This window comes from Papilio polytes, unplaced genomic scaffold (genome assembly GCF_000836215.1).
Source record: "Papilio polytes unplaced genomic scaffold, Ppol_1.0 DF824493.1, whole genome shotgun sequence".
Lineage (NCBI taxonomy): Eukaryota > Metazoa > Arthropoda > Insecta > Lepidoptera > Papilionidae > Papilio > Papilio polytes.
Genome location: NW_013524711.1, coordinates 848,935 through 861,261, shown reverse-complemented (window position 1 = coordinate 861,261; position 12,327 = coordinate 848,935). Strand labels below are relative to the sequence as shown.

Sequence of the window (12,327 nt, the reverse complement as noted above, 5' to 3'; positions counted from 1 at the left end):
TCTCACCATCAGCCGAGAAACTAGAAGTAATGCTTAATGATCTAGATAGAGAAAGTCAAAAGGTTGGATTAATTATAAACACACAAAAAACAAAAGTAATGACAAACGGAGAGAAGAAACCTATATATGTAAACAATAACGTAATGGATTATGTCGAAGAATATATTTACCTGGGACACCTAATTTCGCCAAATGAAGCAACCTCAAAAGAAATAGATCGTCGTGTGGGAAACGCTTGGAAACAATACTGGAACTTCAGAGACATTATGACTAATCGAGATATTAATATGTTTATCAAGCGAAAATTATTCGATACCTGCATTATACCGGTAATGACATATGGTTGCCAGACATGGGCTACCACAAAGGCTCAAAACAAAAAAATAGCAACATGCCAGAATGCCATGAATAGGAGTATGATGGGTGTAAGATTGTCGGACAAAATAAGAATTTCAAACATCAAGAAGCATACCAGAACCAAAGACGCAACCATCGTGGCTAAAAAATTAAAATGGAAATGGGCGGGTCACACAATCAGGGGCGAGGAAAAATGGTCGAAATTGTTAATGAACTGGTACACAAAGCACAAGAAGAGAAAAAGAGGCAGGCCATATACTCGATGGGTCGATGAGATCAAAGCAGCAGCGGGCAGCGCCTGGTCCAGAACGGCGAAAAATAGAAAACTGTGGTCCAACATGGAGGAGGCCTTTGTCAAAATGGCACACAGACAATAATTGTTTATAATTTATAATACATTATATTAGAACTGTTATTTATTGTCTGAATAAAGGCTTATATTATTATTATTATTATTATAATAAAGCGTAAACACACACTTCTTTGTTGCCTAAGATCTCAGCAATTACACCATATTTTTGAATAATACTTTTTTTAATAAAAAGCCCTACACTTACGTCACGCTTTAGGCTATATATTTTCACGACATTAAACTTAAGGGGTAAATATTTTGGATAAAAATCCCAATGTGGGAAAGAGACCATAAGTTGCTGCCAACATCAAGGAAGCAAGGTTGTCATCATATCGTCATTTTGACATTTGTAATTGACAATACGACAAATGTAAACAATAAAATAAAATTTTGAATGAAATGATGCGAATGAGTCCCACGGGAATTGGTAGTTGCCTCATACATTCAGAATTTTAAATATGAAATAAATAATGAAGTATGCAGAATTATAGTTATTTTAATCTAGAGCCGGTCTGAAAATCTTTCAATTGAAATTATTTCCAGGATTTGCATTTATGTTTTTTTTTCTAAAAAAAAAAAACTAAATGGCTCTCTTGAACATTTAACCTAATGGCGCTTAAAACAAATCGCCTTTCACCTAACGATATGTTTGTTTGTTAGTTTGTAACCTAAATGAAGCGCCAATACTCTAATGGTTTGTGGACTACCGATCTTGGGTCGAAGGTTCGAATCCCGACATTCGACTGTCGAACACAATATCCTAGCACAAGCCTACAGCTTAGTTTTACTAACAAAATTCTACCATATAAAAAAAAAATAATGGGATCTCGATGATTTTCTTATATGTAGAGGATAGTCTGGAACATATAAGATACTTTTTTTTTTTATTCCTCGCGGACGGAGTCGCGGGTGAAAGTTAGTTAAAAAATCTTTCTTTCATATTTATTTGAAATAGTTACAATATAAAGCGTATGTTGTGTTTAATTTTTAAAAATGTACTTAGTCTTTTGTATTTATTTTCCAGCGATAAGAGTGCGAAGTAATTTGATGCCAAATTCAGAACCAATCCCCGTCGACAGCGATGATGAACCTGATTTAGGTGAGAGCTTATTTTATTCTATATTATTATAACATGTAGGGTAGGTAGAAATAACGAGAGAAGGCTGCTCGGAGGCAAAGGCGACGAGGAATGCGTTCCCTCTAATTCCGAGCTATAATAGACGATTGTCTTAACCGTGAAACGACCAAAGGGACCCTTTGGGTCGTGGTAGAGGGCAGGAGCCCTAACCTCGAGTGGTCCTTTGATGCCAAAACATCGTGGAGCCTCAGGGAGAGTTTGAGTGCCGACGGTTCCGGTGTGTTCCTTGGAGATCCCGGAACCTTCGTCAATGTCACTAGAGGATCGCCACCGAGGGTTTTAGTAGGTCAAATTCTACATAACCCTGCCTTCCCCCCTGAAGGCAAGGTATCTTTTAAAGATTTCCTCCCGATACCAAAAAAAGGGTAGAAATAACAAATTCGATCATGTAAATACTTGAACCAGATATTTCTCTACCCACTGGTGATTTTTTAGACTAGTACGGGGGTTGAAAATGTAGTAATTTATCAGTATAAATTATTATATTAAGGGTCTATTCCAGCAAATTGTAATACTCCGATAACTACCTTATCTGATAGTGACGTCATTTTTAAGCTATCTCAGCCTCTATCAGCCGGTGGTGGGACAGGCACTTAATATACAGAAAAGTATGGCTAATATATTAAATTTTAATTTTCTTAAAAAGCCAAATTCTGGTAAAATGTCGTATATTTCGCTATTTTGTCGAATTTATTGAAAATTATTTCTTAATTCCAGGTTCTCCGAGTCAGGCGTCAGATTCATTGAGTTTGGATGAAAATCTACGCGCGTTGCGACACATACATGAAAAATATGCCAACATTGATAAGGTCAGTAGAAAATAATATCAATTTTGACGATTTTTTTTCTTTTCAATTTAAAAAGTAACTCATAAGAAATGTTTAAAAAGGAAGCTTATAAAACAATCTTAAGACACCCCCAAAAGAATTTTAAGTTCCTTAAAAACCATCTCTAGTCCCCTAAATGCTCTTAATTCCCCCGCAAAAAACAATCTCAAGTCCCCCAAGTGCTCTTAATTCCCCCAAAAAAACAATCTCAAGTCCCCCAAGTGCTCTTAATTCCCCCAAAAAACAATCTCGAGTCCCCTAAATGCTCTTAACTTTCTAAAAAACAATCCTATGATTTCCAAATCGTTCTCTAGCTTCCTAAAAAGATCCCAAGCTCCCCAAAATCATCTCAAGTTCCCCAGAAACAGGTTTAACTTAGAGTTTGTGGGAAATTAGTTATTTTAACTAACTTAAGTTTATTTTTTGTACATCAACAAATAAAATTAACCCTTAAATACATGATTTTTTTTAAATACCCTAAATTGAAACAGGTAGTAAATTGAAATTTGAATCAAGGGGAAAATAAAGATTTTTTTTAATAGTCTAGGTAGGGAATAGAAGATTGTTGTATCATCATGCATTAAGGTGTTAAGTTTCAATATGCATGTTTAAAAATAAGTAAATTTCTCCATTGTATTTCAGGACGAGATGTACGAGGCTCACTTGCTCGCTGCTAACTTCAAGAAGCCGGCTGACGGCGCGCACAAACACGCGCTCAGGAACACTGAAGGTAGTTACAGCGGTAGAGCCCGCTTTAACATCTACCCACTGTAGGACTCGCCACAACCACGACCACACAAGACAGGCGTGAAGTGGAAGCAATTCCGCGTATTCTGATGAGTGTGGTGCCGGGGGCCTCATTTTAGTCCTTTTCCCTTTCCTCACTTTTCTTAAGAGGTAGGGATGGGAAGGAGAAGTTGATTTGACGGTGGAGGAGACGCATAGGAAGAGGAAATGTCCTCATTATGTGCGTCTCCTCCGTCAATGAAGGGTAGGCAGCGCTGCAATTGCAGATGTTTATGTGCAGCGGTCGCGTTCCATTTCGGTGGATTCAGGCCGCTCGCTCCTTTGCCATCTTATTTTATAAAAAAAAAACTTACTAATAAATGTATTCATAATGTTTGTTGGACTAAACAGCTGAACGGATGTAGAGGATAGTCTGAACGCATAGACTGTTTGCTTTTTTTAATACCTTGCGGATGGAGGTGCGGGCGAAATGTAGTTACTAAAAGAAATACGAAAGTTTGAATGGATGGATGTTTGTATCCTAAACTGCTGCATTGATCTCGATGATTATCAGATGCAGAGTCTGGAAGAACACATAGGATACCTACTTTTGTTTTTTTTTAATACCACGCAAGCGGACTCATGGATAACAGCTATATCTTACTAATATTATAAATGCGAAAGTTTAGATGGATGGATGTTTGTTATATTTTGTATCTTAAACTGCTGAACAAATCTCGATGATTATAATACATGTAGATATTCTGAACACATAGACTTCTTTGCTTTTTTAAATTCCACACAGGCGGAATCGCGGGTTACAGCTAGTTTATACATCTTCATACATTTCAGGTGGATCAGTTAAAGAAATGGATACGAGAACGGAGAAGATCGACGATAGCTCTAATTCAGACTCTGATAGCAGTACTTCGGGTTCCTGTAAGTTTTAAATAATTTGTAAATAACTAATAAATTGTATAACTAAATAACCTAAAAAATAGCCTATAACATTGCCTAATGTATTAGCTATCTTCCAGTCAAAGTCCCGTCAAAATTGGCCTAGAAGTTTCTGAGATTGTAAAGAATAAGGAATTATTCCCAACCGTCACACCGCTCTGTCCCCCCGTCGGATCAAATGAGAATAAAAAGTCATCCGTCCCACCTTTTCGACGAGGGGACGGTTGGAACATATTTCATAACGTTTCCATCAGTCACCTTATTGGTGATAGTGGGACTAAAAGGTGGGACGGATGATCTATTCTGACGTGGGGACCGAACGCGGTGACGGTTGGGAATAATCCAGAACAAGCAACTTTATTTTTTTTTACTCTATAAGTAACTTTAAATTATTATTTTACAAGCAGCAAGAGAACGGTTAAGTGATGGTGAGTGGTTTGGGGTTGGATATTGTTACGGAAATATATTTCCAACCCATATATAGATTTTGTTGATTAAATACGTTTCAAACGCCAATATCATAATGGTTTAGTTACTCCCGATCTAGAAGTCGAGGGTTCGAATCACAGAATTCGATTATTGTAAACCATATATTGGAATGGTTAAAAGAAATTAGTAAATTAACAAAAATCTACTAATATTTTATAAGTAATAAAGTTTTAGAACTTTATTGACCTCATATTATCGAATTAAGTAGCTTACAATCAATTAATTATTTTTCTTTAGTAAATTAACTGAAAAATTCAGTTAAAACTGCATATTTAGACAAGATAGTAACTCTTGATCTACTAAGCTTTTATAATGTACATAATTTTAGCGTATATTGTACTTAGTATCAATTATTAACCAGTATTCACATTGTATGTATATCCTCCATACAGGCAGCTCATCTTCGGGCAGCAGTTCCTCCTCCAGCTCGGGCTCCTCCAGCTCCTCGGACAGCTCTGACAGCGAGTCTGACACGGAGCGCCCCGCGCAGCCCCCGCCCGCGCCGCACGACGACAGGTCACTACTGACACACTCCTGATACACTTCTGACATACTTTTGATACACATCCGAAACATTTCTGATACATGGCTGGCACATTTCTGACACATTACTGATACATGTCTGACACACATCTGATACATTTCTGACACACGACTGATATACATCTTATATATTTCTGACACACATCTGACACATTTGTGACACACACCTGATACTTTTCTGACACATGACATACACATCTGATACATGTCTGTCGCACAACTGATACGTTTCTGACACACATTTGATAAATTTCTGACACACATCTGATATATTGTGTGACACATTTTATATAAAATATATAGAGGAAGCATAGTTGACACTTCATCATGTTCTGTATCCATATGCATATGGTTCTTAACCGACGGATTAAATGTTTTGTGGAGTAAGGGGACACTATTAACTATAATTTAAACGCAAAGTTTGTTACCTGTTTTTCAATGTTGATCCGTCCGTTAAGAATCATCCTGTATATTTTTTAAATCTCATTTAGGGTCGAAAACTAAAAAAAAATTTTTCCAACAGATCGTTTGGGGCATGGTCTAGCTACAGCGGGGCGCAAACACACTCCGGCTCCGAGTCTAATAGTGAGGATGAGGCGGGGGCAGGGGCAGGGGCAGCAGCAGGGGCGGTGGCAGTGTCTGGGGCAGTGGGGCAAAATCCGGTACCTATTCCGGGGCCGGAGACGCGGCCAGACGATGATATCAGCGAATCTGAGAACGAGTCTGCGGATAAAAGCTTCCAGTGCTACATCTGTAGGAAGTGGTACTCAACAAGGGTTACACTCAAGTAAGAACTTAGATTGCTTAGTTTTTAGATATCTTAAGTTGGCCCATGTATTTGTGAGTGTAGTATTGTAACTTCTGAGGTTATTGAGTCAAATTATTCAAATTAATCTGTACTAATATTATAAAGAGGAAAAAAATATATATTTGTATTGTATTTGTATGTATATCGAAGTAACTCAAAAACTACTGGGTCAATTTAAATATTCTTTCACTGTTAAAAATACTTATTTTTATTTATGCTATTCCTTATTATCACGCGGGAGAAGTCGTGAGCAATAGGTAGTCTATATTATTATTATAAAGAGGAATAAAATTGAATTTTTGTATTTATAGAAATAACTCAAAAACTACTAGGCCGATATCAGAAATTCTTTCACCATTAAAAAGCTACATTATTGCTGGATAACATAGGCTACATTTTTACTACTTTTTATTACATGTGGACCAAGTTGCGATCAGAAGCTATAATATGTGAAGTAACTGCCAGTAACATCTATCTTTCCAAGTAGTGATCTATCATACAATTCTTATATCAATAAAAAGCTGTGTCAGAAATATTGTCTCTCTATCTCTCTCTCTTTCTTTCTTTATATATATTTTATTTATAAAGAGGGAGAGAGAGCTCTTTATCTTTTTATATATATATATATTTGAATATAATTGTGCTGTGTGTGCAGGATCCACAGACGCGTGCACCAGAGCCGCGGCGGTGGCGGCGGGCGGGCACGCGCGCGCTGTGCCGAGCGCTACGAGTGCGACTGCTGCTCCGACACCTTCAGCCGCCGCGACAAGCTGCGCGAGCATAAGTACGTGCTTACTACACAGCCCATCACCACGGTCTACTCAGTAGACCGCAGTAGACCGACACTTATACATGTTTAGATGAACTTATATGAATGTTTACATGTCTGGGAATAGCAGGAATACAGTTTAATCTGTGGTCTACTCAGTAGACCGCAGTAGACCAACCTTTACACATGTTTAGATGAACTTTTATGAATGTTTACATGTCTGGGAATAGTAGGAATACAGATTAATGTGTGGTCTACTCAGTAGACCTCAGTAGACCAACCCTTATTCATGTTTAGATGGACTAATATGAATGTTTACATGTATGAGAAAAGTTGGAAAACAGTTTCATGTTTGATCTAGTCAGAGATACTAGAGTTTATAGCCTAACGGATGTCGACTAAATTTGTCATAGATGTAGAACATAGTCTTGGCAGAACACAGTCTACTTGCCAAGTGTTTTTTTTTTATGGTATAATCTATTATTATTATAGATTAACAGCGGTAGAGCCCGCTTGAACATCTTCACACTGTAGGGTCGGTTCGTCCAGTTCAATACCACGACCACACAGAAGACAGGTGTGAAATGGGATCAATTCCGCCTACAGACTGATGAGTGTGGTGCCAGAGGGTTAATTTTAGTCCCTTTTCCTTTCCACTCTTTTCTTAAGAGAAAGGAATGGGAAGGAAAAGTGGATTTGAACGTAGTGGAGGCGCATTGGAAGAGGAAATAACCACTTTATGTGCGTCTCCGTCAATTAAACGTAGGCAATGCATCTGCAATGCGGATGTCTATGGGCAGTCGCTTCGCCATCTCGGCGGTTTTAGTTGGGCGCTTGGTATTTGCCACCTTATAATATACTAGTTTTTGCCCCCGCCTCAGATCGCGTAGAATTAAAAAAAAGGCCTATGTGTTCTTCCAGATCCTATACGTATCTACCAAATTTCATGGAGATCCGTTCATCAGTTTAGGCTACAAACTTACAAACATCCATCCATCTAAACTTTCGCATTTATGATATTCAGTATTGTTTAGAAGAAAATTATTACCGTGCTGTAGAATTGGCGCAACAGACAGCTGTCAATGTCACTAGATGTATATGTATATTCGCGCACATTCCTGGAGGGACCACTAGTTCAGAGTGTTTAATATCGCTAGAAACAATTATATTAATTGTTTAAAAGTATGATGTAAAAAAAATATTGCAGTGATGTTGTTCGCGAGCGCCTGCCACTTTTTGAAGAGCAACGTACAATATTCGCATTACCGTCTCAGAGCATGAAATTTATTTATATGCATTCAAAATCTGTAACTGACGGAGTAAACGCATCCCTCTTGGCACCAATACTGTTTTATTTAATTTCTCCGAATTATCGACCAAATATTTACAGATGTATTTACAGATTGTATATATTGTGTGCAGGGCGGAGGCGCACCGCGGCAGCATGACGGTGCGGTGCGAGGTGTGCCGCAAGTGCTTCGAGGACGAGGCGGAGCTCGCGGCGCACGACGCGGCACACACCGCAGACGAGCGCGCGGGTAAAATAAAAAAATATAATTAAATAATGTTTAATCTTAACACAACAACATAATTAGGAATTAGGAAAAAATCAAAGTAATTAAATAAACTCGTAATTAAAGGAAAATCGAAATATTTTATATTATAATTTACAGTGGTAGTGCCCGCTTTAATATCTTCGCACTGTAGGGCTCGCCCCCACTAATACCACGACCACACACAAGACAGGCGTGAAGTGGAAGCAATTCCGCGTACACTCTGATGATGGTAGTGCCGGAGGCCCAACTTTAGTCCTTTTTCCTTCCCACCTTTTTTCTAATACGAAAAGGATGGGACGGAAACGTGGAATATAGGAAAGAGGAATATCCTCATTTTGTGCGTTTCCTCCTCCGATTGTGGGTTGGCAACGCATCCGCTATTGCGAATGTCTATGGGAAGCGGTCGCGCCATTTTGGTTTCAGGTGGCTTGCTCGTTTGCCACCTTATGAAAAACAACATGACAGTGCAAACTGGTATTCCAGGTCGTTGTGATACGTGCGGCGCTCAGTTCCCGCGCTACGAGCAGCTGTCGCGGCACCGGCAGTGCGCGCACGGCGCCCTCCCGCCGCACCTCCCGCACGCCTGCGCGCAGTGCGGCAAGCGCTTCTCGCACGCGCACTCGCTCACACGACACATGCACAACCACGCCAAGCAGCTCTACCGCTGCGTCGTCTGCAAGGTGGGACAACAGTCGACATCGACACCGACACCGACACCGACACCACTCGATATTACACGACTCGATGTTACACGACTCGATATTACACGACTCGATATTACACGACTCGATATTACATGGCTCGATATTACATGGCTCGATATTACACGACTCGATATTACACGACTCGATAATACACGACTCGATGTTACACGACTTGATGTTACAAGACTCGATGTTACATGGCTCGATATTACACGACTCGATGTTACACGACTCGATATTACAAGATTCGATGTTACACGACTCGATATTACAAGATTCGATGTTACATGGCTCGATATTACACGACTCGATATTACATGGCTCCATATTACACGACTCGATATTACACGACTCGATATTACTCTACTTGATATTACACGACTCGATATTACACGACTCGGTATTACACGACTCGGTATTACACGACTCGCTATTACACGACTCGATATTACTCTACTTGATATTACACGACTCGATATTACACGACTCGGTATTACACGACTCGGTATTACACGACTAGATATTACACGACTAGATATTACACGACTCGATATTACACGACTCGATATTACACGACTCGATATTACTCTACTTGATATTACACGACTCGATGTTACACGACTCTATGTTACACGACTCGAAGTTACAAGATTCGATGTTACACGATTCGACACCGAAATGAAATGACGCAACATAATATGACGTGACTCGACAGTACCTACGTCACACAAAGAATGTCAATGTTCCTTGCCACTACGTCGTTAATAATAACACATAATGACACTAGGCAGCTCTAAAAGCGTGATCTTACTAAAATTATAAAAAAAACATATATTAAGTAGTCTATGTGTTCTTCCAGTCTATTCTCTACATTTCCGCCAAATTTCATAGAAATCCATTTAGCAGTTTAGGATACAAACTAACTAACTAAATTTCACATTTATAATATTAGTAAGATTATGAAAGAGCGTCGGTGGCTCAGTGGTTTGAGCACTTGACTTGTAATCTACAGGTCTTGGGTTCGAATCCCGCTGTACCAATGTGATTTTCGATTTTTCATATGTACATAATTTACCCGACGTTCTTACGGTGAAGGAAAACATCGTGATGCAGCACATATCGGCGAAGAAATTCAAAGATATGTGTGAAGTCAACCAACCCGCACTTGGCCAAAGTGGTTGACTATGGCCTAGTCACCCCTTACTTAGGGTAGGCTCCTCGTCCCTCGATGGGGACGTATAGTGAGCTGGTCATGATGAAGGTTATGAAATTAGTTTGTAAATGCATGAAATAATTTATTTAATTTGATTCCAGGCGTCTTTCGCACGAGCGGATCAGCTGGCTCAACATCTGAACAGTCATCTCGCGAACTACAAGCGTATGAAGCCGTAGACACGTGACGTCAAACACGACACGTGACGTCACGACACGACACGTGACGGCCACGACACGCGCACGACACGCGCACGACATCGGCCGCGCACGGGGGCAAGGGGCGAGTGCAAGCAATCGATTTATCTATGGACACAACACACAATATATTATATTATTATAGAGTTTTATTTATATTATGGTGTTTTATTTCAATTTCAAACGTAGATGAAAGCTGTATTACGTTTTGCCCTTGACTTCTAGAATTAAAAAACGTTTTTAGAAATAAATATTGTCAATAATGCTTTAAAATGGTGAAAGTTATGGAAATCACTCCAATAGTCTTTGATAATTATTAACTAGCTTATGCTCCTAGACTCCGACCGGGGAACTAAAAAATAAAACAGTAGCCTGTGTGTTCTTCCAAATCCTACGTCTATGCCAAATTTTATCGAAATCCGTACAGCTGTTTAGGTTACAAGCTTACAAACAGCCATCCATCCAACTTTTGCATTTATAATAGTATGTTATTCACATTTAAATTACATCTCCTATGGTGAAAGATTTTCATAATTCATTTTTTATCCGAAAGGTAATGCTTGCAGGTGGGTCCCATTTTTTTTTAAGTGAATCAAAAACACAAAAATCAAATTTTTTAAATTTAGATTACGTACATATTGCGCTAGCGACACAAAGTGGGTCTGCCTTCGACACGAGAGAGCGCCAGCGTCTGCTCTACGCATATTTAATGGACAGAAGTATATTTAATGACATCTATTGTCAATTAATATAAATACAATTACTCGTTTCGAAGTTCTGTCAGTATGCTTATGTGAAAAATGTCTCAAATGAAGTGTCAACATGTATAACAATTTTTTAATCTCTTTTAAAGAAACCCTGAGTGATCAATTAACGAATTAGCGATAGTAAAACTTTTGGTATTCGAAAATTGATTTTAATGCCATCTATTATTAAAGTCATTAAACACTGGTAAGAAAGTGCAGCATTTTGACACTAGATGACACTTATAAGTAATGCGACATGTATTCACAAAAAGTAATAACAAAATTAGTAAAGTGGTCACTTGATGGGTCTTTTTTTGATAATAAAACATTACTTTAAGGTTAGCTTGGTTAGGTATTTTATAAATGAAAATTGAAGTAAAGGTTAAATAAATAAAACGCATTATTTTTTTTATCTTTTTATTTCTCATATCATTCTTACAGGCTATGTCATATGTATGTTTTATAACTATATTAAATGCTATAGGTAGGTACAGGGTATATTTTATTCCTATGAATATCTTCATTTCATTGATAACCTTTTTTTTCATTTAAAATATGTTCAAATTAACATTCTTAATGATGCCAGTTTTGGAACGTAATCGAATACATCTCGAGTAAAATATTTTTATTCGTAAATCGATTGTTTGCTAAATAGCAATTAAACCGACAGTTCCCTCCAAAACTTGACAATAATAACAAAAACAAGTTTACGAAAACAAAAATTCAACAAATCAAAATCAACAGACAAGCGAAAAATCTTACATTTTTAATAACCTTACACTATTTGAATTACCACTAATTTCCACTAAATATGCGAGCATTCGAACTAAAAAGTGAAATCCAAAAAAATATCCGAACGGGGTTAAAAAAATAAAATGACAACTTCACATCCGGTCAAGTTTGACAGATATAGATTAAAAAATAATTCTTAAACGTCACCAAGCT

At 38.1% G+C, this 12,327-nt stretch overlaps 2 protein-coding genes across 2 annotated transcripts in view; both read left to right on the top strand.

The window, feature by feature from the left end:
• LOC106108016 overlaps window positions 1-734 on the top strand; it is a 28,823-nt gene extending 28,089 nt beyond the window's left edge. The window contains exon 8 of the mRNA XM_013289445.1: window positions 431-734. Within this exon, the coding sequence (XP_013144899.1) occupies window positions 431-734 (304 nt within the window). The remainder of the gene's footprint in view (window positions 1-430) is intronic.
• A 1,000-nt stretch (window positions 735-1,734) lies between these two features.
• On the top strand, window positions 1,735-10,794 carry LOC106100966 (zinc finger protein 234-like). The gene is made up of 10 exons (XM_013280067.1): window positions 1,735-1,808; window positions 2,565-2,656; window positions 3,317-3,404; window positions 4,253-4,339; window positions 5,239-5,362; window positions 5,913-6,176; window positions 6,853-6,981; window positions 8,389-8,504; window positions 9,006-9,202; window positions 10,541-10,794. The coding sequence occupies exons 1-10, from the start codon at window positions 1,757-1,759 to the stop codon at window positions 10,616-10,618; spliced, it is 1,227 nt and encodes a 408-aa protein (XP_013135521.1). The 5' UTR covers window positions 1,735-1,756; the 3' UTR covers window positions 10,619-10,794.
• Window positions 10,795-12,327: the final 1,533 nt, after the last annotated feature.

Bases quoted from the DNA above. Each gene is read 5' to 3' on its own strand.
- LOC106100966 (XM_013280067.1), top strand. From the start codon at position 1,757: ATGCCAAATTCAGAACCAATCCCCGTCGACAGCGATGATGAACCTGAT. The intron at 4,340-5,238 runs GTAAGTTTTAAA...TCCTCCATACAG, and splicing joins TAGCAGTACTTCGGGTTCCT to GCAGCTCATCTTCGGGCAGC. The intron at 6,177-6,852 runs GTAAGAACTTAG...CTGTGTGTGCAG, and splicing joins TCAACAAGGGTTACACTCAA to GATCCACAGACGCGTGCACC.